Genomic DNA, 27,088 nt, shown 5'->3' with positions numbered 1-27,088 from the left:
TTTTTTTAATGACTTAATCAATCTCTTTGATTGTTTTGTTGAGGTCTTCTATTTCTTCTAAAGTCTGTGTAGCTTGTTCCTGTGTTTCTAGGATGTTGTCCATTTGATCTAAGTTGTCTAGTTTGTTGGCATATAGTTGGTTATAGTAACCTCTTAGGATTTTTTATTTCTCCAGGGCCCATGATTATGTCCCCTGCCTCTCGTTTCTGATTTTAATTATCTGCAGCTTCCCTCTTTTTGTTTTTGTTAGTCTCTCTAAGGGGTTGATGATTTTATTGAGCTTCACAAAGAAACAACTTTTGGTTTTATTGATTCTCTCAACTGTTTTTATATTCCTCATTTCATTAATTTCTGCTCTAATCTTTGTTTTTCTTTCCTTCTTCTCTCTCTAAGATTGGTTTGCTGTTCTTCTTCCAGTTTCTCCAGTTTTTCATTTAAGTCATTGGTTTTAGCTCTTTCTTCCTATTTAATGTAGGTGTTTAGGGCTAGAAATTTCCCTCTCAGCACTGCCTTCACTGCATTCCCTACATTTTGTCATATTGCATTCCTGTTTTCATTCATCTCAAGATATTTACTGATTTCTCTTGCAGTTTCCTCTTTGACCCACTGATTGTTTAAGAGTGTGTTGTTTAACTTCCATGTATGTGTATTTTCCAGTTCTCTATTTGTTATTGATTTCTAACTTCATTCCATTAAGTCGGTGAAAGGGTTTTCTTATAATGTCAATCTTTATAAATTTATTAAGACCTATTTTTTGCCCCAGTAAATTGTTTATACTGGAGAATGTTACATAAGTCCTTGAGAAGAATGTGAATCCTGGTGTTTTGGGGTGCAATGTTCTATATATGTCTATTAGGTCTAGCTAATGTATCATATTATTTAGGTTCTGTTTCTTTGTTGGTCCTCTTTTAGATGTCCTATCTATTGGATGAAGTGGTGTGTTGAAATCTCCCACTATTATGGTAGAGTCATCCTTTACTCCCTTTATTGCCAGTGTTTGCCTCACGTACTCTGGGGCTCCTTGATTAGGAGCATAGATATTTATGATTGTTATTTCTTCTTGGTGAATTACCCCCTTTATTAATATATAGTGTCCTTTATTTCTTTTTTTATTCATATTTATTGAGATATATTCACATACCATGCAGTCATACAAAACAAAGTGTACATTCAACTGTTTACAGAATGTAGTTGTGCATTCATCATCAAAATTAATTTTTGACATTTCATTACCACACACACAAAAATAATAAGAATAAAAATTAAAGTGAAAAAGAACAATTAAAGTAAAAAAGAACACTGGGTGCCTTTTTTTTTTCTTCCCCCATTTTTCTACTCATCCATCCATAAACTAGACAAAGGGGAGTGTGGTCCATATGGCTTTCCCAGTCACATTGTTTCCCTCAAAAGCTACATTTTTATACAATTGTTTTCAAGATTCATGGGTTCTGGGTTCTAGTTTGATAGTTTCAGGTATTTACTGCTAGCTATTCCAATTCATTAGAACCTAAAAAGGGTTGTCTATATTGTACATAAAAGTGCTCACCAGAGTGACCTCTCGGCTCCTTTTGGAATCTCTCACATCCCCTTTTGGTCAAGAAGATGTTCTCCATCCCATGATGCTGTGTCTAGATTCCTCCCAGGGAGTCATATTCCACATTTCCAGGGGGATTCACTCCCATGGGTGTAAGATCCCACATAGCAGGGAGGGCAGTGATTTCACCTGCCAAGTTGGCTTATCTAGAGAGAGAGGGCCACATGTGAGCAACACAGAGGCATTTGGGAGGAGGCTCTTAAGCACAATTATAGGGAGGCCTAGCCTCTCCTTTGTAGCAACAGTCTTCCCAAGGACAAGTCCTGTGGTAGAAGGCTCAGGCCATCAAACCACCAGTACACATGTCTGTGAGCACATTAGCAACCATAGAGATGGGAGCCCAGCACCCCTGCATTCTCCACCAGCTCATCGAGGGGGCTCTGCATATTTTTCCATTTTTTTAATTGACTCATTTTTTTAAATCAACTATATAAAAAGGAATAAAAAGAAAACGTACGATAAAAACATTTCAAACAAACCATAAGGGAGTCCAACATGTTCCTATGCTACCCCAGGAAAATAACATAAAATAGCAACATTTCTGTGAACTTGTTCCTACCATACCCATCAGAAATTAACAAACCATAGTCATTCCTGGGCATTCCCAGAACATTAAATTTTCCCATGATAGCTTATCTGTTCTTATTCGGTTATCATTCCCCCTTCATTAATTGCTCTCTATTGCTATTTCCCCTACATTCTACATTAGAAACCATTTATTTTAGGAGTGTGTTGTTTAACCTCTGGGTGTTTGTGAATTTTCTAAGTCTCTGATGGTTATTGACTTCTAATTGTATTCCATTGTGGTCAGAGAATGTGCCTTGAATAATTTCAATTTTTTAAAATTTATTGAGGCTTGTTTCATGTACCAGCATATGGTCTATTCTGGAGAAAGTTCTGTGATCACTAGAGAAGAATGTGTATCCTGGTGATTTGGGATGTAATGTTCTATATATGTCTGTTAAATGCAATTCATTTATCTGATTTTTTAGGTTTTCAATTTCCTTATTGGTCTTCTGTCTGGTTGATCTATCTATAGGAGAGAATGATGTGTTGAAGTCTCCCACAATTATTGTGGAAACATCAATTGCTTCCTTTACTTTTGCCAGTGTTTGTCTCATGTATTTTGTGGCACCATGATTGGATGCATAAACATTTATGATTGTTATTTCTTCTTGTTGAATTTTCCCTTTTATTAGTGTCTAGTGGCCTTCTTTGTCTCTCATAACATCCTTGCATTTAAAGTCTATTTTTTCTGAGATTAATATTGCTACTCCTGCTTTCTTTTGGCTGTAGCTTGCATGAAATATTTTTTTTCCATCCTTTCACTTTCAGTTTGTTTGTGTCCCTGAGTCTAAGTTGAGTCTATTGTATGCAACATATTGGTGGTTCATATTTTTTGATCCATTCTGCCAATCTATATCTTTTAATTGGGGAGTTGAATCTATTTACATTGAACGTTATTGCTGTGAAGGCATTTCTTGAATCAGCCATCCTACCCTTTGGTTTATATTTGTCAGATATATTTTCTCCCTCTCTCTCTTGTTGTACTTTAATAAACCAATATTGAATCTCTTTAGTACTGAACCTTTCTCCATATCTCTGTATTCTTTCTTTGTTTCTCTGTTGGTAGGGCTCCCTTTAGTATCTGAAGTAGGGCAGGTCTTTTATTAGCAAAATCCCTTGGCATTTGTTTGTCTGAGAAACATTTAAGGTCCCCCTCAAATTTGAATGAGAGCTTTGCTGGATAAAGTATTCTTGGTTGGAAATTTTTGTCCTCAGAATTTTAAATATATCATGCCACTGCCTTCTTGCTTCCATGGTGGCCACTGAGTACTCACTACATAATCTTATGTTTTTCCTTTGTATGTGGTGAATTGCTTTTCTCTTGCTCCATTCAGACTTGCTCCTTCTCCTCAGTATCTGACTGTTCAGAATATGTCTTGGAGTGGGTTTATTTGGATTTATTCTATTTGGAGTTCACTGGGCATTCATGCTTTGTGTATTTATATGGTGTAGAAGGTTTGGGAAGTTTTACCTAACAATTTCTTTGAATACTCTTTCTAGACGTTTACCCTTCTCTTCCACTTCTGTGACACCAATAAGTCTTATATTTGGACGTTTTATTTTATCTATCATATCCCTGAGGTCCATTTCAATTTTTTTAATTTTTTTTTCACATTCTTTCTTTTGTTCTTTCATTTTCTGTTCTGTGGCCCTGGAGGTCACTGATTTCACTGTTCAGCTTCCTCTAGTCTTGTTCTATGAGTATACAGAATCTTTTTAATTTGGTCAACAGTTTCTTTTATTTCCATAAGATCATCTATTTTTTATTTACTCTCACAACTTCTTCTTTATGCTCTTCTAGGGTCTTCTTCATGTCCTTTATATCCTGTGCTATGCTCTCATTGTTTACCTTTAGTTCTTTGATTAATTGCTCCAAGTACTGTGTCTCCTCTGATCTTTTGATTTGGGTGTTTGGGTTTGGGTTATCCATATCGTCTGGTTTTTTCATACGCTTTAAAATTTTCTGTTGTTTTTGGCCTCTTGGCATTTGCTTCACTTGATAGGGTTCTTTTAGGATATGTAGGATTATTCAAAGACTAATCTCTAATTTGTCAGATCTACAGCTTTGTGGCGTACACTTTCTCTAACTAACCAGCAGATGGTGTCTGCGAGTCACCTATTCCCCTCAAGTCAGTTCTCCCCAACTTTGTCTTTGTGGTGTGTGGGGGTCTGATTCTTGTGGGGTCCAATTGGTGCACTAAGTTTGGGTGTGATGTTGGTGCTGTCAACCCTGAATCTGGGTCATGGGTCTGAGCAGTTATGGAGGGAGGGTGGCTTTAATAATCAAACCTCCCAGGTGTTCCTGGAGTTTTAAGGCTGTTGCAAGAGTCTAAACCTTCAATTCTATCTTGCCACAGATTGTCTCTGCCACTGATCCACATGTCCTTGGTATTGGCTTATGGTCCCTGGGATTTCCAAGTGGGTGCCTCTTCCAAGCTATGCCCTTCTAGGGCCTCTGATGAGGGAAGGCTGTGCTACGTCACAAGTGCATGCCATAGGTCAAGGAGTTCTGGGCTGCTGGGCCATGTAGGTGTGTTCCCAGCCTGCTGTAAGGATGGCTGTATGGGACATGTTAATTTCCCCCTTTTCGCACAACTCTGCCTTCCAGCTCCCGTAATATTAGCTGTGGGTGTGCTAAAGGCTATTGTCCATACCCAATATTGTAGTGTGTGTGCATGTTGCTGGAAACACTTCACGTCACACTGGATTTTTTGGTGCAGCTCTGGGCTGTGTCTCTGGCGCTGGGTAGGAGCATTCCCAGCCCGCCAGGAAGATGGCTGCAAGGGGCATGGTTATTTTCCCCCTTTGGCTTACCTCTGCCTGTTTCTCTTCAAGGCAATTATCAGCGGGTGCATGAAAGGCAATCTTCCACGCCAGGTATTGCGTTCGCACAGCCAGTTCCTGCCACGCTTCTGTGTGTGGTTCTCACTGCCGTATCTGTAGCTGTTTCTGGTTTTTTTTTAAAAAAAGAACTAGTCTGCCTCCAAACATCAACCCATGGTTTCCCCACACTGCAGTGTGGCTGCCAGATATTCAGCAGGCTAACTCACTTGTTTCAGAATGCAGACTCTCATTTTCACCAAGTTCACGGTCCCTGTGGATTTAGCAGAACTTTTCCAGCTGATTCATCACTGGAACAGGTGTTCAGGGTCATTTTCTGGCTTTTATCTATTATTTTTCATGGAGGTGTTTTTTTTTGCCCTGTCTCTCCTAGCCATCATCTTAGGTTCTCCCCTTCTTTATTCCTTATAACATCTTTGCATTAAAAGTCTGTTTTGTATGATATTAGAAAGATTTTTTTTTTTTTTTTTTTGTTGCTACTTGCATAGAATAACTTTTTCCATCCTTTCACTTTCAACTTCTTTGTATCTTTGGGCTAAGATGAGTTTCTTATAAAAAGCATATGGATGGATTATATTTTTTTAATCCATTATGCAAATGTGTGTCTTTTGACTTGGGAATTTAACCCATTAATATTTAAAGTTATTACTATAAAGGCAGCTCTTAATTCAACCATCTTATCATTTGGTTTTTATTTGTCAGATCTAATTTTCTCTCTTTCTCTTTATCCTTTAGTTACACTTACCAATACTCTTCAATTCTGTACCCTCCTCCAGACCTCTCTCTCTTGTCTTTTCAGCTGGCAGTACTATACTCCATTTAGTAGTTCTTATAGGGCCAGTGTCTTATTAATGAACTCTTTCAACTTCTGTTTATCTGTGAATATTTTAATCTCTCCCTTATTTTTGAAAGACATCTTTGATGGGTAGGAAATTCTTGCCTGGAAATTTTTCTCTTTCAGTGTCTTAAATATATGGTACCACTGCATTCTTGCACAAGACAAACTCTTCTCTTTTTGTTTCATTTCTTGACACTTGTAACTTCTACTAACAGTTTCTACCCTCAGTTTCTTGGTGAACAAGGAAAGACTAAAGAGAAAAAGAACTTTGGGTTGCCCTATCTTTCCCTTTCCTTCAATGTCACTATATTTAGCATAAGCTTTTAGCCAATACAGTGAAGGAGTAAGGAAAGATATAATGGATTCCTTGGTGTGCTGGTTTGGCTGTTATGTACTCCATAAAAAGCTATGCTCTTTTGATCCAATCTTGTGAGGGAAGACATATTTTGGGTGGGATCTTTTGATTAGATTGTTTCTGTGGAGATGTGGCCCTTCCCATTCAAGGTGGATCTTAATCCTTTACCGGAGTCCTTTAAGAATCTCACAGAGAGAGAGAGAGAGAGAGAGAACTCAGAGAAGCTGAGAGAAACATTTTGGAAAGAGAAGATATGTAATCTAGAGTTTGCCCCCAGGAGAAGAAAGCAAGGACCCACAGGAAATGAGACAGAAGCCCAGAGACATTTTGGAGAAAGCCACTGATATCAGAAGCTAAATAGAGAAGGTTCAACAGAGCCAGTAACATGCCAGAGGAACCCTGGATGTCATTGACCTTTTCTCAGAGAAGTTATCTACCTCTTGATGCCTTAATTTAGACATTTTCATAGCCTTAGGAACTGTAAATTTGCAACCCAATAAATCCCCATTGAAAAAGACAATCCATTTCTGGTATATTGCATTTCAGCGGCTTTAGCAAACCAAAACACATGGTCATTCCTGTTTCTTAGATTGACATTGCCTTCATTCTGTATTTGAAGTGTGTTCAGTTTCAAACAGGAAACATGACCTCCTGTTAGTGAAACCCGGCTTACTTAGTCATAGATATAACACACTTACCTTGCAGTTGCTTTGAGTTTCTCTGAACTCTCACACATTGTGGGTCCACAGGAATGCTGTCTCATAGTTGCATTGTGAATGCTATATGCTAGTAGGGAGGCAGGAAATGGTGGACCCACACATCGTCCCATTGGCCTTCACTTTCAAAATACAAGTTCAAAGATGAAGTTATTAAGAATTTCAGGAAAGCAACAGCAGAGCATTAAACTAAATATGATGCTTCTGCACAGGTTGCAAGTCCATGAAGCCAGCCCTATTAGTAGGATCGTTTAGTTTTCTAGGCTGCTGAAAGCAATATATCATGAAATGGGTTGGCTTTTAGCAATGGGAATTTATTAGCTTACAAGCTTACTGTTTTAAGGCCATGAAAATATCCAAATTCAAGGTTTCATCAGGGTGATGCTTTCTTTCTAAAATCCAGCTACTGACGATCTTGTACTCTTCTGTCACATGGCAAGGCATATGGTAGTGTCTGCTGGTCTCTCCCTTTTCTTCTGGTTTCATTGCTTTAAGCTTCTTTCTTCCATGGCTTTTCCTTTTTGTCTGAATTTCATTCTCTTATCAAGGACTAAAGCAATAGGATTAAGACCTGTTCTGAGTGAGTGGGTCATACCTTAACTGAAGCAGCCTTATCAAAACATCCTACTTACAATGGGTTCTCACCCACAGGAATGGATTAACTCTAAGAACATGCTTTTCTAGGGTATATACAATTTCAAACCACCACATACTATTGCAATGCAAAGCCAGAACTTTCCCTATTAAGACTTGGGATAGAGAAGAAAATGTTATTATTTGAAACAGGGAACTTGGTTATGGTCTTTTTATTATTTGCTGGGAGTTAAGTGGTCAATTCATCCTTATTTTTGTCATTTCTCCCCAGGCTCAAATAGCCAGAATGGGTAAAGCACCAAAATCAGAAAGAAACCTTGAAAATGAAAAAAAATTACTTTCTAGAATACTGATTTCTACCAGCTTAATACTATTAAATACTAAAATAAAAATTAACTTGTTAAAATTTTTGCATTTTGAACATCATCCTACCATATTCAAGGAGAATGGTTTTGATTGTTGGAAATCTACTGAGTCAGGAATTGGAAATCTATGGAGAGTTTTATGTATATGTTGGTTGGCTTAGGGTTTGAATAGGATTAGGACTTGAATGCTGAGAAGTCAACAAGCTAAGGTACCACCGGCTGAGGTTCTATGACAATTTAAGGGAAAACTGTCTTTCCAAAACTTCAGCAGAATGAAGACTTAGAAAGGGATAATAATATCTTTTAAATGGGAATTAGGATTGATTTATGGAGCTGCCACTCAGATATTCTACAAGTGGGAATATGCCTATGCACTTAGTTAAATATCCTGAAATAATGGTCAATGAAAATATGATTACATTCGGAGAATCAATGTTGTAGCTTAAACTAGTATATTGCAAATAGCAGCTGTGGACACTTATTTTACTTATTGATATAAAATTCAGATTCCTGGGCCTCAACACAAACCTAAGGAATCAGAATTACTGGGAAGGGGAACAGGGATTTTGTATTATAAAGATACTCTCTATGTGATTCTTCACCAAAGTTTTAGAAACACTGTTCAGGTCTCTCTTCTCCCTGAGGAATGAATACACTGTGACTATGATAAACTAACTGTGTTGCTTTCTTTATAACCTAGAATTACTATCTCATAACATAATTAAGCAGTCTTTTAGTATTTGAAGTATACGGAGACAATGGAATTTTGATGTGCTCAACTTGTTCTAGTCACCATTTCTGTGTATTTCAGAAATCAACAAGACAGAAACAGACAACTACCTGAACAATTGTAAGTTCGATGCATTTATTAAAATTGTATTACCTTAATGTAAAAAAAAGACACTCTAGATAATGTAGACTTAATTTTTGTTGGTATTATAGGGACAGAATAAAGTTTTCTTTGAGCACAGCTGATATTGCTTTTATCTTATTTCTGAGGCGTATCGTATTGCTACAGAGAGACAAAATTGGGAGACCTTTGGAGTGGATTTTTCTGCCTGTGGCAGATTTTTGGTATAAGTGAAATGTGACACTATCAAAGATGAGGCAAAATGTTCACTTCTCAAAGTTCTGACTGCAGATATCTGGAATAAACTTTCATATCTAATACCAACACATAAACATAAGCTATGTGTTGGTATTGTTCAACTAGATGCAGAAATGTATTTTTACTGTACCCTAAATAAAATCTTCTTGATGTTGTTAATATCATGTTACTGAAATAGCAGGTGATTATGGGGTTGAGATATATATTGATGACACCACTGAAGGCCCAAATAATATCTTTACCCACACTTTTTAAAAGTTTTGACTCTAGCTCTAGTACTTCTCTTAACCTATAGCAGAGTGTTCCACCATGATTAGAGAATACATTTAATATTTGTGTAACTAGTGCATTAGTACATTTATCTTAAAGGATGAAGAAAAAGTGCTACTCACCAACTCAAAATTTGGTTAATTTAAAACCAAAAGATAATCCCATTACTTAAATGACACATATTCTTGCAGCTGATATCTATTGGGTACCGATTATGTGGTTGTACTGTGTTAGGCCATAGAGATACAAAGATGAACAAGCTATAATTCTGTCCAAAAGCATTTCATACTATATTGGAGGAGACTAATGTATGAACACTTAATTCTAAAACACTGGTTTTCAACAAATGGTGATTTTGACTCCCAGGTTATATTTTTGATTGTTATGTTTGGGAGGTAGGGAATGAATGCTATTGGCTTCTAGTGTATAGAGTCCAGGGACACTACTAAACATTTTATGAAGCACAGGAGAGGCCCCCACCACAAAGAACATCTGGCCCCAAATGTCAGTGTTGCCATGAGTGAGGAACCCTGATAAACAATGTGGAAGGATATACACATACACATATACACTTACATGCATATACACAGATACATATGCATCCATATAAATACATACGTATGCCTTATCTGTGTACACATTTACTATTATTATTGTTATTAGGGAAGCATTAAGAAACACACTACCAATCGAGTTTAGGTTCAGGAGAATGGTTGGAAATGGCACCCTAGAAGAGGAAACAACTGAATTAAATCCTAAATGATGAAGAGTGTTTAACAAAATGAAGCATTACAGTTTAAGGAAAGGTAAGACCAAGAAAAGATATTTGGTACTATTGGAGGAAAAAGTACAAGGAATATGGGACATGGTGAAAGCATTTTGTTGTTTTAAAACAAGGTCTAACCAATTATCTCTTTTTGCAGGCTGTGGAACACGAAGGAATAAGTCTACAAGCCACAGTCTCAGGATCGTTGGTGGGACGGAGGTTGAAGAGGGTGAATGGCCATGGCAAGCTAGCCTGCAATGGGATGGGATCCATCGCTGTGGAGCAACTTTAATTAATGGCACATGGCTTGTGAGTGCAGCTCACTGCTTTAGAACGTAAGTCCTGAAGCTTGCAATGGAATAGGGGTAAGCAACATAAATCGAGGACATTTTAGGAGGAAAATGCCTCATGAAATTAAATTTAGTGAGGTAAATTCAGCATTAATTAAAGAAAATGAATACATCAGAAAGAATGGGAAACTCGTAAATCTGAGAGGATTTACAGTCCAGAAATTGAAATGGTTTCAAAGTACATGTAGACAAATTTTCAAATGCTAAATACACAGTACATTGTCAGTGAAAGTAGGAATTTTAGTCATCTTTGGGCTTTGAATTTGAGGTCAAGGAAAAGAGCCATGTCTCTCTTTTGCAAATGTGTCAGAGATGGAGCTGAGTGGACTATAGATTTGACCCCAATGGGGAAATTCCGTATGGCAAAAAGAATAATTCAGTACAAAGAAATTTGGAAGTAGCAAATTACACAACTGAATATGTTGACTTCTATTCCGAGGAACAGAGGCCCTTTCAACCCAGATCAAAATATGTATGGTATATTTATAGTAATGTGTTATTGAATTATTATATGGCCTTGGTTTTCAGAGAGCTGTGCATGTTTGTGTTAAGGAATATGGGATACATAGAATACATTTATTTCTCTCCTTCTGCATAGACTATGCTTTCCAGATGTCCCCGTGGAGACACTGATGTCCACAAATGTCATAAGACCCAAGATCTGGTGAAATGGCATGTAGGGTGGCACTTCCACTTGTGATTTGACCCCTGAGCCTGATGCTCAGATTGGAAAGTTTGTTTCTATACATAGAAACTATCCTTTTAAAAAGAGAAATTTATCCTGACACCTGCAGATTGAATTGTTTAATATGAAAACATTTTGTTGGTAGCATGGTGAAGTGGAATTTATTCTTCCTTTTTTATCTCCAGGTATATGGATCCAGCCAGATGGACTGCTTCGTTTGGAGTAACAATAAAGCCTCCAAAAATGAAACATGGCCTCAGGAGGATAATTGTCCATGAAAAATATGATTATCTATCACATGACTATGATATTTCAGTTGCAGAACTTTCTAGACCTGTTCCTTATAGTAATGAAGTACATAGAATTTGTCTCCCTGATGCTACCCATGATTTCCACTCGGGTGATCAGATGTTTGTGACAGGATTTGGAGCACTGCAAAATGATGGTAATCATCTGAAAAGAAACCTAATTATAGTAATATAATTTGGTATTCTAAGGAATTTAAAGAAGGGGATGTTATTGTGCCAAAATATGTTGGATGGTTGATCATATGGACCTGGGTCAAGTCAAGCCCTGCTAGTGAACCAAGGCATTCGGAAAACACATGAATTTCTTCAAGCCTCAAGTTACTTTTTTTTTTCTTTTTTTAAAGCAGTTTTATTCACCAATTATACAATCCATCCAACATGTACAATCAATAAGCCTCAGGTTATTGTTAAATGCATTACTACTACTTTGTAATGGTGTTTGGTAAGGTGACTGAAAGAGTAAATATGTCTCTTAGCTACTGAACTTTATACTAAGGAATTAATGACATAGCAGATTAGAGAGCATTAATATACCCAACTGTGAAAATCACAGTCATAAAGCCACCATTCTCCCCTCCTGCAGCTTCCTTCTAAGATTAACAATTGAATGGAAATTACTCGAACAACTTAAGCTTATTTCTTAGGCACCTAACTTTTCATTTAAAGTAGTTAGGAAGAAGTTTGAAAGGCTATATCTTTCCAAATATTACTGTATCTCAAAAATACATATCCTGAAATTCTATATTACCATCTTAATAATGGTATATGACTTAATACAGATTTATGAAATATATGCATATCTACAAACACAATTTTTTCCCTTTAGGTGACAGTCAAAATCATCTTCAGCAAGTACAAGTGGATTTCATAGACACTAAAATATGCAATGAACCTCAAGTTTACAATGATGCCATAACTCCTAGAATGTTATGTGCTGGCTCCTTGAAAGGCCAAAGAGATGCATGCCAGGTAAGTGGTTTTATCTATTACTACACCACATAATTTTGGTTAACTCTTTGTTTTGAAATAATCAGAGATTTATGGAAGTTGCAACAGCAGCACAAAAGAGTCTCATGTACCCTTCACCCTGTGTTCACCAGTGGTTGCAGCTTACATAAATACAGTAAAATATAAAAACCAGGAAACTGACATTGGTACAATGTGTATGTATAATTCTATGGTATTTTATCAGGTGTGTGGTTCTTGTAACCACCACCACAATCAAGTTAGAGAACTTTTCCATCACTACAAAGATCTCCCTTTATAGAAACACACAATTCCATCTTTCCCATCATCCCTAACCCCTGGCAATCACTGTTCTGTTCACCACCTCTATAATTCTGTCATTTTGTAAAATTTCATATAAATAGAATCATACAATATTTTTTTTAGAATTACATTTGTTTCATCTATAGAGGTTTTTTTTATAATATCTATTTGCAGAATTTTTTAAATGACTCCTCTAGGTATTATATTCTGTATCTAAAACTTATCATAGTCTACAGTGTTTTTTTTTTAATTCAATTTCATTGAGATATATTCACATACCATACGATCATCCAAAGTTTACAATCAGTTGTTCACAGTACCATCATATAGTTGTGCATTCATCACCCCAATCTATTTTTTGAACATTTTCCTTATAACAGAAAAAGGGGAAATAAGAATAAAAAATAAAAGTAAAGGAGAACACCCAAACCCCCACCACTCTATTTTTCATTTAGATTTTTGTTTCCATTTTTCTACCCATCCATCCATCCAATGGATAAAGGGAGTGTGATCCATAAGGCTTTCACAATCACGCTGTCACATCTTGTAAGCTACATTGCTCTACAGTTGTCTTCAAGAGTCAAGGCTACTGGGTTGCAGTTTGATAGTTTCAAGTATTTACTTCTAGCTATAAAATGCACTAAAACCTAAAAAGGGTTATCTATACAGTGCATAAGAATGCCCACCAGAGTGACCTCTCGCTCCATTTGGAATCTCTCAGCCACTGAAACTTCATTTTGTTTCATTTCACATCCTCCTTTTGGTCAAGAAGATGCTCTCAATCCCACAATGCCGGGTCCAGATTCATCCTGGGAGTCATATCCTTCATTGCCACAGAGATTTATACCCCTGGGATTCAGATCCCACATAGGGGGGAGGGCAGTGAGTTCACGCATTGAGTTGCCTTAGCTAGAGAGGGAGGGCCACATCTGAGCAACAAAGAGGTACTCATGGGGAGACTCTTAGACACAATGATAAGCATATTTAGCCTCTCCTTTGCAGTGAAGAAGTCTGTATGTTTTTACATTTACTAGTTTGAGTGAAATGTGGAATAGAGACTTGCCTCCCTTTATGTCCCTTTATCCCCTCACTTTTAATGTTAAATATTAATAAATATAAATTTAAGTATTAAATATTTCCTTTGCTTACATTGAGAACCATTTCAGAAGATACTTTTGCTTCAAATGTCAAACATAACTCAGAAAATTCAAGAGGAGAAGGAAAGTTTATTATATTTACTATAGTTTTATTCTTTCTTTTCATTTTTCACAGATTTTCTAGGATTTCTTCTTTTATCATCTCTGTTAGCCATTTTTAAGATAATTCTGCTGGTGACAAATTCTCTTAGAATTTCTTTGTCTATGAAAGTCCTTATTTCCCCTTGGTTTCTGAAGGATAATTTTGCCAGATGTAGAATTCAGGGTTCTTTCCTTTCAGCACTTAAAAATTGTGCCACATCCTTCTGCCCTCCCTGGCTTCTGAAAAGAAATCTAGTGTCATTCAAGTTGTTTTCCCCCTGTAGGTTAGGTGTCATTTCTCTTTTCCTGCATTCAAGATTTTTCCTTTGTCTTTAGTTTTCAGAAGTTTGGTTATGGTGTGTTACGGCATGAATTTTTTAGGTTTATCTTGTTTGGGGTTTTCTCATCTCTCTGGATCCTGTAGGTTTATGTCTTTTGTCAAACTTGGGAAATTTTTAGTAATTATCTTTTTAATACTCCTTCAGCCCCACCTTGTTTCTCCTCTCCTTCTGAGATTGCAATGACAGGAATGTTAGATCTTTTGTTTTAGTATCACAGGTCCCTGAACTTCTGCTTTTTCCCCCTACTCCATTTTCTCTCTACTGTTCAGATTGAATAACTATTATCATTCTATCTTCAAGTTCTGTTATCTCCATTATGCATTTTACCCATCCAGTGAGTTTTACATTTTTGTTACTGTATTTTTTAATTCCAAGATTTCCATTTTGTTCTCTTTATATCTATTTTGTTGTTAAAACATTCAATTTTTTGCATTTGTTTCAAACATGGTAGTAAATGTTCCAAACATGGTAGTAATTATGATGAATGCTTTAAAATCTTTGGCAATTGGTTCCAACACATATGAGCTCAGTGTTGGTATCTGTTGATTGTCTTTTCTCATTCAGGTTGAGATTTTCCTGGTTCTTGGTATGAAAAGTGATTTTCAAATGTATCCTGGGCATTTCGGTATTACATTTTGAGGCTCTGGATATTACTTAAATAGTTAAATCTTCTGTTTTAAGTAGACTGCTCTCCGAAGGGCAGAGGGGTGCCACTTCATTACTGCCAGGTGGAAGTGAAAGACCAGGCTCCCCACTCATCCTCCTTTGACACCAGCTGGGGAGTAGTACCCTGTTAGTGCTGAGTGGAGGTAGGATTTGACTTCCCACTAGGCTACACTAGTACTACCCTTGCTCGGAGGGGTAGGAGTACCTGTGTTACTGCTCTCTCATGGCCTCCGCTAACACCATGGGGGTGGTAGTCTCATTATCATTGGGTGGTAGTGAGAATCCTGACTCTGCTTTAGGTCTTCTCTAATACCATCCCAGTGGGGAGGGAGAGGAGAGTCTCATTACTACTGGATGGGAGCAACAGTCCATGCTCCCCACCTGATCCCCACTGATATCAGAGGAGCAGTGGGTAAGGGCTTTAGTTCCTGCTCAGGAGGGATGAAAGTACAGCTTTCCACTCAGTCTTACCTGATACCAGTCTGGAGAGAGATTATGTCTTCTTACAGCCTGGTAAGGGTGGAAATCTAGGCACCTCAGTTGGTCCTTGCTGATGGGGATGGGGTGGGGCTGCAGTTTTTTCTGTGTTTGGCTGGAGTAGAGAGGTTATTGTCTAAAAGTTTTCTGTCTTGCTGGGTTTCCCCCTTCTTGGTTCTTTGACTGGACAGAACAGGTTTCTCTTGAGCATTCTGTCTTAGTTTTCCAGGCTGCTATGACAAATACCAAACAATGGGTTGACTTAAACAACAAGAATGGCTCATGGTTTTAGAGGCCAATAGTCCCAAATCAAGGCATCTGCAAGCTCATGCTTTCTCCCTGGGTCAGTAGTATTCTGGTGATGTCAGTCTCTTTCACATGGAGATGGCCCTGGTTTCCTCCTATGTGGTTTTCTCTGACTCTCTGCACCTAAATTTCTTCTTCTTATGAAGGGCTTCAATAATACAGATTAGGGCCCTCTCTGGTTCATTGGGTCACATCTAAATAGAATTTTGGAAGATCCTATGCACAAATGAGTCCACACCTTAACTGATAACACATCTTCAAAGGGTCCTATTTACAAATACATTCACACCCACAGAAATGTGGATTAAGATAAAGAACCTGTCTTTTTGTTGTTGTACATAATTCAGTCTACCACAGCTTCTTTTTTGACTGCATCCTTTGGCATTTCCAGATTGCCAGCTTCTTCAGCTCTCCAAGTCTGGGATATGTGAGGCAAAGGGAAAACTCACAGAACATCCTGCTGTCATTTCTCAAGTCCTCAGGTCCCTATCCCATCTTCCTTCTTCTTCATACCTTTCAGAGTCTTCTTAAATTTGTTTTTGTTTTTCCCTAATATCCAGGGATTTTAGCTGTTTTAGCAGGAGGGTTGGGTAAAGAGAGGAGGTAGAAGTAAATCTTGGTCTGCAGCATAAATACTGTTTAGAACCTTATTTTGCTTTCCAGTGTATAGGCTGGTACTGTCAACATTTTGTCTTTGGCAGATATGAAAATTAAGACCTCTATGTCTTTATCCACATTGCTAATAAAATCTTGGAGTTGGTCAATAACTAAGCCTTGGACCACACAATCAATACTTCTTTAATTTTTATTTTGTGATTGGACAGTCCCATGTTTAATTTGCTCTCTAAGCCCCATGTTGCTCTTTGAAATTCCCTGTAATATGTATGCTTTCCAATCTAAATTCATGACACGCCATCCATTTCTTAGATTTTTTACAACTTTACATGTTTTTCCTTTATTCTGTCATATACACACTACAACTTAATCCACTTCTGGCTTTACCAGAATTCCTTTCCAACTTTTACCTCGGGGTCAGTCACTTCAGCATTGCTCCCTGCTCCGTTAGTCTTTCACTCAGTCGACCGTTCACCGTACCTCCCTGCAAATGGTCAAGGTTGGTCTCACTTCATTGTGTTCCTGTTTCTGCTCTGAGGCCCTTATTGTTCCTGGAGGAAGACACTGACCAATGCAAATTGCTCCCATTACAAAAATTTACACAAAGTTCAGGTTGATAAAACTATTGAAAAAATCATGTTTTCACATTTACAACCCTTATTTATGATCTTCCTTCAAATATCCCAGCCTCTATTTATAGCAATTTCTTTCCTAACTTTCAGAGGAACAGCTATATGTCCCTTCAGTTTTTTATTTTTTATTACAGAAAATTTCAAATGTATACAATATTAGAAGGAACAGTATAATGATCCTTCATGTACCAGTCACCCAGCTTCAACAATTATCAACTCGTGACCAACCTTAGTTCATCCATATATCCTGTAATGCCATCCCACTAATTCCTTCCCCTGCAAAAATATAAGTTAATTTTGAAGCAAATCCCATATATCATATAGTTTCATCAGAATGTATGTCTCCTATTCTAAAATGCCATTTCAATGACAGTATTAGAGGTAAATATCCTTTAAAAAAATCAGAGAAGTAAAGACAAAGAACCAAATTTAACCCTAGGTCATTTTTATATCATCCCTCCTTATCTCTGGAGAGAAGCAGACCATTTTTTACCCCTTTTATGTCTAGTGTCAGTTTTTCTCACTTGACTAACTCCATACATTTTAAAATCTCAAAAGTCATCAATAATCTCATATGCAAAAACCTTTACTTGGGTCTCCTACTCTTTTCTATCTCGGTGGTATGTGGCTATCTCCTCCTTCTTGAAACGTGATCCTTCCTTGTGTAAGATACTAAAATATGCTGATTTCCTTTCTTCCTCTCCAGCCACTCATTTCTGGTCCTCCTTTTGTTCATATTTCTTTCCCTCTCTATAAACTCGACTATCCTTCAAGACGTAGGTCTCATATAAAAATTTTCTCTACTGTCTATTTAATCAGTCAAAGAAGTCATCTTTACTTTGAACTCAGCAATCACATTAACGGCTTCCAAATCTACATCTCCACATTTAACTCCTTGCCCAAACTGAGTCTCAAATTTTCACCTACTTCAAAGCCATTTTCATTTAGATGGTTTAAGCTGTTAGTATGAGACTAAAATCTGAATGTGTGCCAACTCAGACTCAACAGTCAATATGAAATGTTAAATGGTTTTTATTTTCAAGTTTCTATTTTCTGTTATGGCTTCACTATTTTAGTCTTCATTCACTCTTTCCTTTCATTCATTTGCAATAAATTAAGTCTTAGAATATTTTCCCTCTCTATTATGGCTTTCAGATTTATCTCTATTTTTCCATCCCTTCCATTAATACCCTAATCTATTCCCTCATTACTTCATTTCTTGATCATTACAATTGCCACCTTATTAGGCATTTTACTTCAAATTTTAGAAGTTTCTATTATATCATATGCTCCTTCAAAAGCTTCCTGTTTGGCTTCTCACTAAACTGTTCACTAAAAATAACAGGGGTATGAAAAAAAAATAGGGTTAGAGAAAACCTGACAGATCCCTCAAGGCTGTGCAACTTTTAACCAGAGAATAAACAGAAGCAATAATTAGTATCTTGAAAGATAACTTGGGCAGTGTAGGCAGGCAGGATTCACAGAATGGTTGGTGGCTGATTCAGGGATGCTAAAAATTCACAGAAACAATAGAGTGAACACACTGGCTTGCTGGGACTGAGATGATACACACATGTGGATGTGTGGCCCTAGCACAGGAGGAAGTGCTGCCTTCCACGACCCAAGAGCTACTGAAGGCTGACGGTGTATCTCTGGGGGAAGGAGTCCTGGTCAAGGCCACTCTTAACATTTTCTTAAATTAGAGCTCAAAATCTTCTTTATGCCTGTCCGTTAGTTGAGCTGAGAGCTTTTCCCTTTTCTCTGAAGATTTTAATTCCACTCCCATTATTCTGACTCTTTCCTAAGAAAGTCATACTCCTCTTCTAAGAGAAAACACATATTAGCCAACACAGTTTTCCATCTTATACTGACATTACTTCCCTGTTCACCATTTGCTTGTGACTTAATTAGCTTTAGTGGCACAGACTTTACCTTTCTCAACCTGATACTTTCTGGTCATTGTTTTAGTTGCTATGTGGAAATTCTTTGGGTAATGAGTTGCAAACACAGCAGCAGACATCTGAGAATAAATGAAAGGACAGCTTTATTAGGTCAAAGGACCTGGACGGAGAGAGTGGAGAATGAGGGCAGCAGAGAGGCCAGGGGCTTACCTAACCCAGGCCCCTGGGAGGGTCCCTGGAGAGGGGAAGGAGACTATGAATCCTGGGCTCTCGACTTGATTGTTACTCAGAGTGGGAGGAGTATAGATTTCCTGTGGATGCTGGGGATTGGCAGCTTTAAGCAGCAAGGGCCATTTGGGGAAGCTGAGGGTGGCTCTTGTCACCCAGACCACATGGCAGTACATGCCTTGGTAGTTATGGTCATTTTTAGGGTAGGGCTGACTGGTGTGGTCACTCAAAAGGGGAATTTATGATTAGGCCAGGCAAGATGTCAAAGCAACAAGTATAATCTATTTACCTCATTATATCATTATAGTCATCACCTTATTTTTCAGCTTGAAATGCTGTTTGATACATTGCTACCTTTTTTATTTAATTACTTATTCTCAGAACAATTTTTCCCTGTCTCTTGAATTCATCTGAGCATTTTTCTCTTTTGCACCTTCTATTTCTTAATTCTAATCTGTTCCTTCTTCTCTGCCTCCATATAAGCTGGGGTCTCAATTATCAAAATGATTTATTTTCAAATAGTTTCATATGGGGCCTCTTATTCCTATAAGTGGAATGTAGGCTCTTTGAGGGCAAGGCCCTGTGTTTATAGTCTTTTTAATATTTCTTATAACATATAAGAATATCAATAAATTCTTATTGGTTAATTCAGTTCTAAATTACAAAAAAAAATTTTTGATATCAACTAATATATTTTACATGGACATAAGAAAATACACAAAGCAAGTTGTATGATGGATGGACAAATACATTGCTTCCTGAGTTATATACCTCTGGGTTCAAATCTACGCTCTGTCACTGAGGTGACCTCAGGCTATTTAACAAATTCATCTGAGTTTCAGTTTTCTTATTGCTAAAATGGAGAAATGAAACCTATCTATGCTTTGTCACAGGGGTTGCATTAAATAATGAGATGATATGTTAATTAATTAAGAGCTTCATAGATAGCTAAAGGATTAATAGGTGGTCAATAACTAGAGACCACGCTGGCTGAGAAATGATCAGCCAGTACCTTGTTCTTATTGCCTGTATAAAGAAGCAGCCCTCTGGAGTTCACGGAAGACATATAATTTGAAATTGTGTTTTTATATATTTATTTACTAAGTTCTGCTTTGTGCCAGGCTCTGTGCCAAGCATGCTACATTCACCATCTCACATGATCTTCAAAATAATCAGCTGAGATAGGTACTATAAAACGTATTTACAAATAAGTAAAGGTCTTACACTGTTTTGAAGGTCCAGATCTGAGATTTAAACTCAAGTGCTTGACTCTAATGCTCATACTTTTTATCAGTAACAGACACTTCACGCTTTTTGGGGAGATATGTCACATTGATAAAGAGGCAAACTGTATAGGAAGGATAACAGGGAGTTGTTTTTGTCAGATATACCAGCTAACTGAAGAGTACTGTTTTGCAAAGGGGTGGATTCCTCAATCTCTGTGGACTGAACCCTGAGCCTAAGCCAATTTTCTAGTTATCAGAGCTCCCCCATTACACAGATAAGTGACAGGATCAAGGGAACCACTTCTTTCAAATACATCAAAGGCTTGAAAATGTCCTAGTTCGTTAAACTCTTAAGTGGGAAAAATAGAAAATTCATCTTAATGAACTGAATCACTATTTACTACGCTCTTCCTTCTCCTTAGGGTGACTCTGGAGGACCACTGGTTAGCCCAGATGCTAGAGACATCTGGTACCTTGCTGGAATAGTGAGCTGGGGAGATGAATGCGGCCAACCCAATAAGCCTGGTGTTTATACTAGAGTGACTGCCTTCCGGGACTGGATCGCTTCCAAAACAGGTGTCTGAGGGAGAAGAACCTAGTAGAACAGAACACTTTTGTGTGTGTGTAGGCCATTCTTAGAGAGACAGAATTGTAGAAGCCTTGGAAGTCACCTGGATCTGACCAATCTAATTAAAATGTTTGCTTGACTCATATATTTCCTTCCTAGCTCTGTTCCACACATGAACATCCTACCTCTGCCTGATGGATTCTGTGCCAACCTGCATTAATTTGTTTCCTAGAAGTTTTCTGTTATCAAAATGTTGTCTTGTTGATGTAAATTTCTCATGTGTATATATAGTTTGAAATGGTCCCTTCCTTCATTTCTCCAGCTCTCTCATTTCAGTAAGTTTATGAATTAGAGTTTAAGGACAAGGAATGAAAGGAAACTTAAAAAGGAAAACTACATTTTCATGTACAGAATGGTATTATGTGTTTACTTTTCTGAGTGGAATGAGGACAATTGTCATATCTATTGCAAAAGGTAGAGCAAGCAGAGCACCAAACACTTCATAATGGAGAAAGAATGGGAATTAAGTTAAGAGTAAAAACAAGATGTAGCTTTATTTTCCCTCCTAGTCAAAGAACTGCTGAGATAAATGTAGGAAAGATTCCATTTTCTTGTGACCTACAATAATTGTACCAACTTTATGTAATGTACTTGGTTCTGAACAAGTTAAAGCAGACAATTATTTCACTATTGCACTGCTGAGGATGCCAATATATAATGCTAAAAATATATAATACTAAAAAACCTATGTCTTTGAATTGTAATTTGATAATCCATGGAAAAGGGGACGATGAGGAAAATGTCACTAGTCAATTTATTATTAATTCTTTTAAGATTTAAGGCTTGAATGGCAATTCATTGAAGGACAATGAGTGTGCCAGTTTGAATGTATTATGTCACCCAAATGCCATTATCTTTGATGCAATCTTGTGGGGCAGACATTTTAGTGCTGATTAGATTGGAATTCTTTGAGTGTTTCCATGGAATGTGCCCCACCCAACTGTAGGTGATAACTTTGATTAGATATTTCCATGGAGGCATGGCCCCACCCATTCAGGGTGGGCCTTGATCAGTGGAGCTATATAAATGACCTGACAGGCAGAGGGAACTCAGTGCAGCTGTGAGTGACATTTTGAAAAGGAGCCACAGCCAAGAGGGACACTCTGAAGAAAGCACAGGAAGTAGATGAGAAAGAGTTTGAAGTTGGCCATTGGAAGCCAACTCTTGCTCCAGAGCAGCTAAGAGAGGACAAATACCCCAAGTGCAACTAAGAGTGACATTTTTGAGGAACTGCAGCCTAGAGAGGGACATCCTGGGAGAAAGCCATTTTGAAACCAGAACTTTGGAGCAGATGCCAGCCCCATGCCCTCCCAGCTATCCTCTTCAAGAATCAAGGCCACTGGGTTGCATTTTGACAGTTGCAGGTATTTGCTTCTAGCTATTCCAATACACTTAAACCTAAAAAGGGTTATCTATATAGTGTGTAAGAATGTCCACCAGAGTGACCTCTTGGCTCCTTTTGGAATCTCTCAGCCACTGAAGCTTATTTCATTTCCTTTCACATTTCCCTTTTGATCAAAAAGATGTTCTCCATCCCATGATGCCAGGTCTAGATTCCTTCCTGGGAGTCATATTCTGTGTTGCCAGGGAGATTTATAAGCCTGAGAGTCAGGTGCCATGTAGTGGGGAGGGCAGGGAGCTCACCTGTCAAGGTGGCTTAGCTAGAGAGAGAGGGCCATATCTGAGCAACAAAGAAGGCGTCAGGGGGAGACTCTTAGGCACAGTTATAAGCAGGCCTGGCTTCTCCTTTGCCCTACTGCTGCTTTTACAGCCTGAACATGGCTGGTGGTCTTGTTAGATTCACTTGGGCTCAAGGAGAAGGATATCAGAGGGAAAAATATCCTAATGGTGCCCCTTTGCTGCATCTAGCATGGCATGGAATTGCTGATTGTCTGGATATGAAACTGAAGAATAAAAGCCTACTATCAGCCTCTTTCATAACTTTGGATTATGTAAATTGTTACTTAGCTGGTACACACACAAAATTCAAGTGATCTAGACCATTATGAAGTTAGGACCAGTGCCATTATATATGGTCATTTTAATGGCAAGATTTCACTGAATCTTTCCATTATCCTTTTATCATTGTGTAAAGCTACCCATGCAAGTTCTGTGTTTTATAATAACTGCTTTAAAAATTAAAATTAGTAGGAAATATTTGCTTTTTATTGACCCAAATAAAATTTGCTTTTTAAACAATGCAATTTTATTGAGATATATTCACACACCATTCAATCCATCCAAAGTATACTATTGATGGCTCACAGTATCATCATGTAGTTGTGCACTCATCGCCGCAATCAATTTGAGAACATTTTCTTTATTCCAAAAAAGAGGGGGGGGTGTGGAAGAGAAAAAATCTGAAGCATCCCATATCCCTTATCTCTCCCATTCCCCATCTTTGTCCCTATCATTGGCATGGAACATTTTTTACTGTTGATGAAAGAATATTAAGATATTACTGTTAATTATAGTCCATAGTTGGCAATAGGTGCTTTTTTTTTTTTTACTTTATATTACTCTATTATTAATTCCTTGTAATAGTTTAATACATCTGTTCTAGTTCATGGAAGAACTTTTTTCTATTTGTACTTTTGCACAAAGTCACCATCAACTATGAGGTTTACTGAGTTATACAGTCCCTAGTTTTAACCTCTGGCTTTCCTTCTGATGACACATGACATACCCTATCAACCACATTCATACAGAATTCATCACTAAAATTTGCTTTTAAGCACATAAAATTTAGGAGTTTGGCTAAAATAAAGTATGAAAATTGACATGAATGGATGGTGTTACATATTTTGCATAAGCCATTTTTATTCCATTTAATGAAAGGTTTTGGGGAAAAAAAGAAAAGTGATGAATTTTAAATCTCAAATTAAATTACTTTCAGTGTTCAACTAAAAATTGATTCCCCTTGTCTCAGTACATTCTGCAGTTGGGCTGCATAGTAAGTAGCAACCTATTTCAGGAAGGATGTCTGGATCTTCAAGCAATACTGAAAACTATAGTAGAAACTCTATATTAGGGTCTTAAAAAAACAAAGGAATACAATTCATATTTGCAAAGGATTTAACAATTAATTCATATAATTTGATATCACCATTAGTATTTTCTAGATATCTGGGGGTTAAATTCCAAACTAAAATAAAATTTTTTGATGTGCATGATTTGGGGAATTCCTTTTGCAACATACTCTTAAGAAATTTAAATAAAGGAGAAATTTTAGCAGTTTTAAGTTTACAATGGCATCATTTTCCTCAGAGAAATAGTTTTGATATTTCCTTTTGCAAAAGATTTGAGATACAGAGGTTTGGTTCAGTGAAAATGTGAGTGATAGGTAAATTTATGTGCACAGAGAAATAGATAATATATTATCATATTTTTAAAATGACAACTCCTTTTGAAAAATTATGTACGAGGTGTTTCTTGGGCATGTATATCTATGTTAGCCATTTAATTAGAGAAAGTTAAGAAGTCATGACTATAATGATGCTTCTTAATTATACAAAGAGAGCAGGTTGTTCCTCTTCCACATCTTTTCTCTCTCTTCCCACAGCACTTTGTAAAGTGTTCTGTATATAATAGTCTTTCCATAAATGTTGTTGAATGGCTCTTTTATTTTTGTATTATGCAGAAAGCATATCTTTATTTTTGTTTACACATTCATTTTAAGAGGTAATCCCAGCTTTCACACCAACTTCATTTAAGCAAGTTATTTAAACACTATAAGCCTCAATTTACTCACCAATAATAAGACAAGGATAATGAAATTTACCTCAAATGATTGATGCTTAGCATAGTTTTTGGAACACAGTAGGTGCAGAGAAATGACAGCTATTATAACTGTTGCCGTAATACAACAGTTTAAAAAATTTTGTTTTAAACAATATGGTTCTGGATCATAATAGGTTGAATAAACAGTTTTAAAATGAGATAAATCAACAGTTCAGCTGGTTTCTTGTTTAATTGAGTCTACAAAAGTTTTATTAGAGTTATGAAAAAATGTGCTATTTTATGACTGTGAAGGCTTATTCTAACTTTTCATTTCAGTATTTAAAAAATCATAATCCTTATAATCACATAGCATCAGAATCATATCAGAATTTACAGTTTAGTTCAAATGAGTCACCTTAATAAAACTTTCACTGATTCCCTCAAATGAATGGAACATCCTCTTTTCTGAAATTCCTTACATTATAAGAATACTTTTTTATTTTGAGATAATTATAGTTCACATCAATTGTAAGATATACAGAGATGCTGTGTTCTCTTTAACCAGTTTCTCCAGTGATACAGCTTGCTTAAATGTAGTACCATATCACAACCAGAAAACTGACATTGAGACAATCCAGCTACCTTATTCAGATTTCACCAGTTTAAAAAATATGTACCTATTTGTATGTGTGTGGATGTGTGTGTGCGTGTATTTAGTTCTATATAATTTTATCAGATGTGTAGATTTATGTGATCACCACCACAGTCAAGATGCAGAACAGTTCCCTCACAAGTGCCCCTCATGCCACAGCCACCTTCTTTCTTCCTTTTTCCTTACTGCCTGGCAACCACTAATCAGTTCTCCAACTCTATAATCTTGTCATTTCAATATGGTATATAAATTGACACATACAATATGTAACCTTTTGAGACTGGCTTTTGTCAGTCAGCATAAATCCCTCAAGATCTATCCAATGTGTTGCATATGTCAATAGTTCATATCTTTTTTAATTGCTGGGTAGCAGTTCATGGAATGGATGTACTATAGTTTGTTTAGCCATTGACCTGTTGAAGGGCATTTGAATTGTTTTCAGTTTTTGGCTATTACAAATAAAGCTGCTATGTACATTCACATATAGGTTTTTGTGTGAATCTGAGCTTTCATTTCTTTGCATAAATGTCTGAGTGCAATTGCTGAGTCATATGGTAAGCATATTTTAGTTTTTTTTCAATAGCCTTACCACTTTTTAAACTCTGTCATTATCACTTTCTACTAATGCGTTTTTTTCTTTCAACTTCTTTATTAAAGTTGGTTGCATAAAATACATACATTCTCTTATTGACAATTTTTGTCATGATCAAAAGCAGCAAAAATAAGGCAATGGCAAGATTTGCTTCACATATAAACAATCATACTTTAAGAATAGGAAATATGGATTCCTGTACAATAAAAAGGTTAGGAAACCTGTTAATAAGCTCTGTACTCAGAATATATGCAAATGTGTTTGCATGGACTGCATACACATAATATAACTCACTTAGGTGCTTTTGTTTATGATGCATAATTCCTTAATCACCTATTTGTGTAATAAGAATGAACATAAAGAAAATGAAATCTGATCAGCATTTATTTTCATAATATCAATGCTAAACTAAAAATTGTAACTTCGTTGATTATAAATATTAATCTTAATTTTTTTAACTCTCTGGAATCTGCCAAGAAAGGTAGATTATTTCACTCTACTTGCAAGGAGATTAGACAGGCTGTGCTTTTGTAGCATGAGCAACAAAGGATAACAAACAAATAGCACCAAGAATAATGCCCATACATATAAAAATATCTAGTTGAGCCATGTTCTTTCTATTTATATAGCTAGACTATTAAGCAACCAGCATAAAGAAAGCTTATACAATAGACTTCTACAGATGTGTAAATTAATTACACATCTATCTGAAATTTCCAAACCTTTGCTCTCAAAACAATTTTAGTACACCTATTAAGCACTACAGATCATTTAGAAAAATAGAAATTAAACATACACCCAGTATTTGCAATTTAAAATTCTTCATAACGTGTGACAAATGTTCAGATATAAATTTTGAACTAATTACACTTTTTAAAATATGATTCATGTGATCAAGGCTTCCTAAACAAAGATCTTAGGTATACAGTCTATAAACACTTACAGTTGTTTGTTTATATTTTAAATAAAGATTCTGTTCCTACTATAATATTACAGTATAACTATTTTCTGAGTAAAGATTTTATGCTAGGGCTTAAGATAAACTCGTTGGAAGGCAAACACCTAGTGAAGAAATTAGCATTCATTTAAAAATGTGTATTGTCTCAAAATAGGCTCCTGCACTTTCAAATTTATATTGAGAATATATTTACATCTCAAATTTCTAGGAAAGGCACAGGCTTTACGTAAAGAAGCAGCAAATTTTAAACCTACCAATTTATTGAGAAAGTCATTACTTTTA

At 36.7% G+C, this 27,088-nt stretch overlaps 2 protein-coding genes across 2 annotated transcripts in view; both read left to right on the top strand.

Annotated features, from left to right (window-relative positions):
- The window catches only part of LOC119529472 (transmembrane protease serine 11E-like), a 71,648-nt gene extending 49,891 nt beyond the window's left edge, over window positions 1–21,757 (top strand). The window contains exons 5-9 of the mRNA XM_037829918.1: window positions 8,682–8,720; window positions 10,172–10,349; window positions 11,235–11,494; window positions 12,184–12,326; window positions 20,679–21,757. Coding sequence (XP_037685846.1) covers window positions 8,682–8,720; window positions 10,172–10,349; window positions 11,235–11,494; window positions 12,184–12,326; window positions 20,679–20,840 — 782 coding nt within the window. The 3' untranslated portion in view covers window positions 20,841–21,757. The remainder of the gene's footprint in view (window positions 1–8,681; window positions 8,721–10,171; window positions 10,350–11,234; window positions 11,495–12,183; window positions 12,327–20,678) is intronic.
- LOC119530298 (UDP-glucuronosyltransferase 2A3-like) overlaps window positions 1–27,088 on the top strand; it is a 352,297-nt gene that overhangs the window by 300,877 nt on the left and 24,332 nt on the right. The window lies entirely within an intron of this gene.

The sequence above is a fragment of the Choloepus didactylus genome, chromosome 3 (assembly GCF_015220235.1).
Source record: "Choloepus didactylus isolate mChoDid1 chromosome 3, mChoDid1.pri, whole genome shotgun sequence".
Taxonomy (NCBI): domain Eukaryota; kingdom Metazoa; phylum Chordata; class Mammalia; order Pilosa; family Megalonychidae; genus Choloepus; species Choloepus didactylus.
This window is presented reverse-complemented; position numbering and strand designations above follow the sequence as displayed.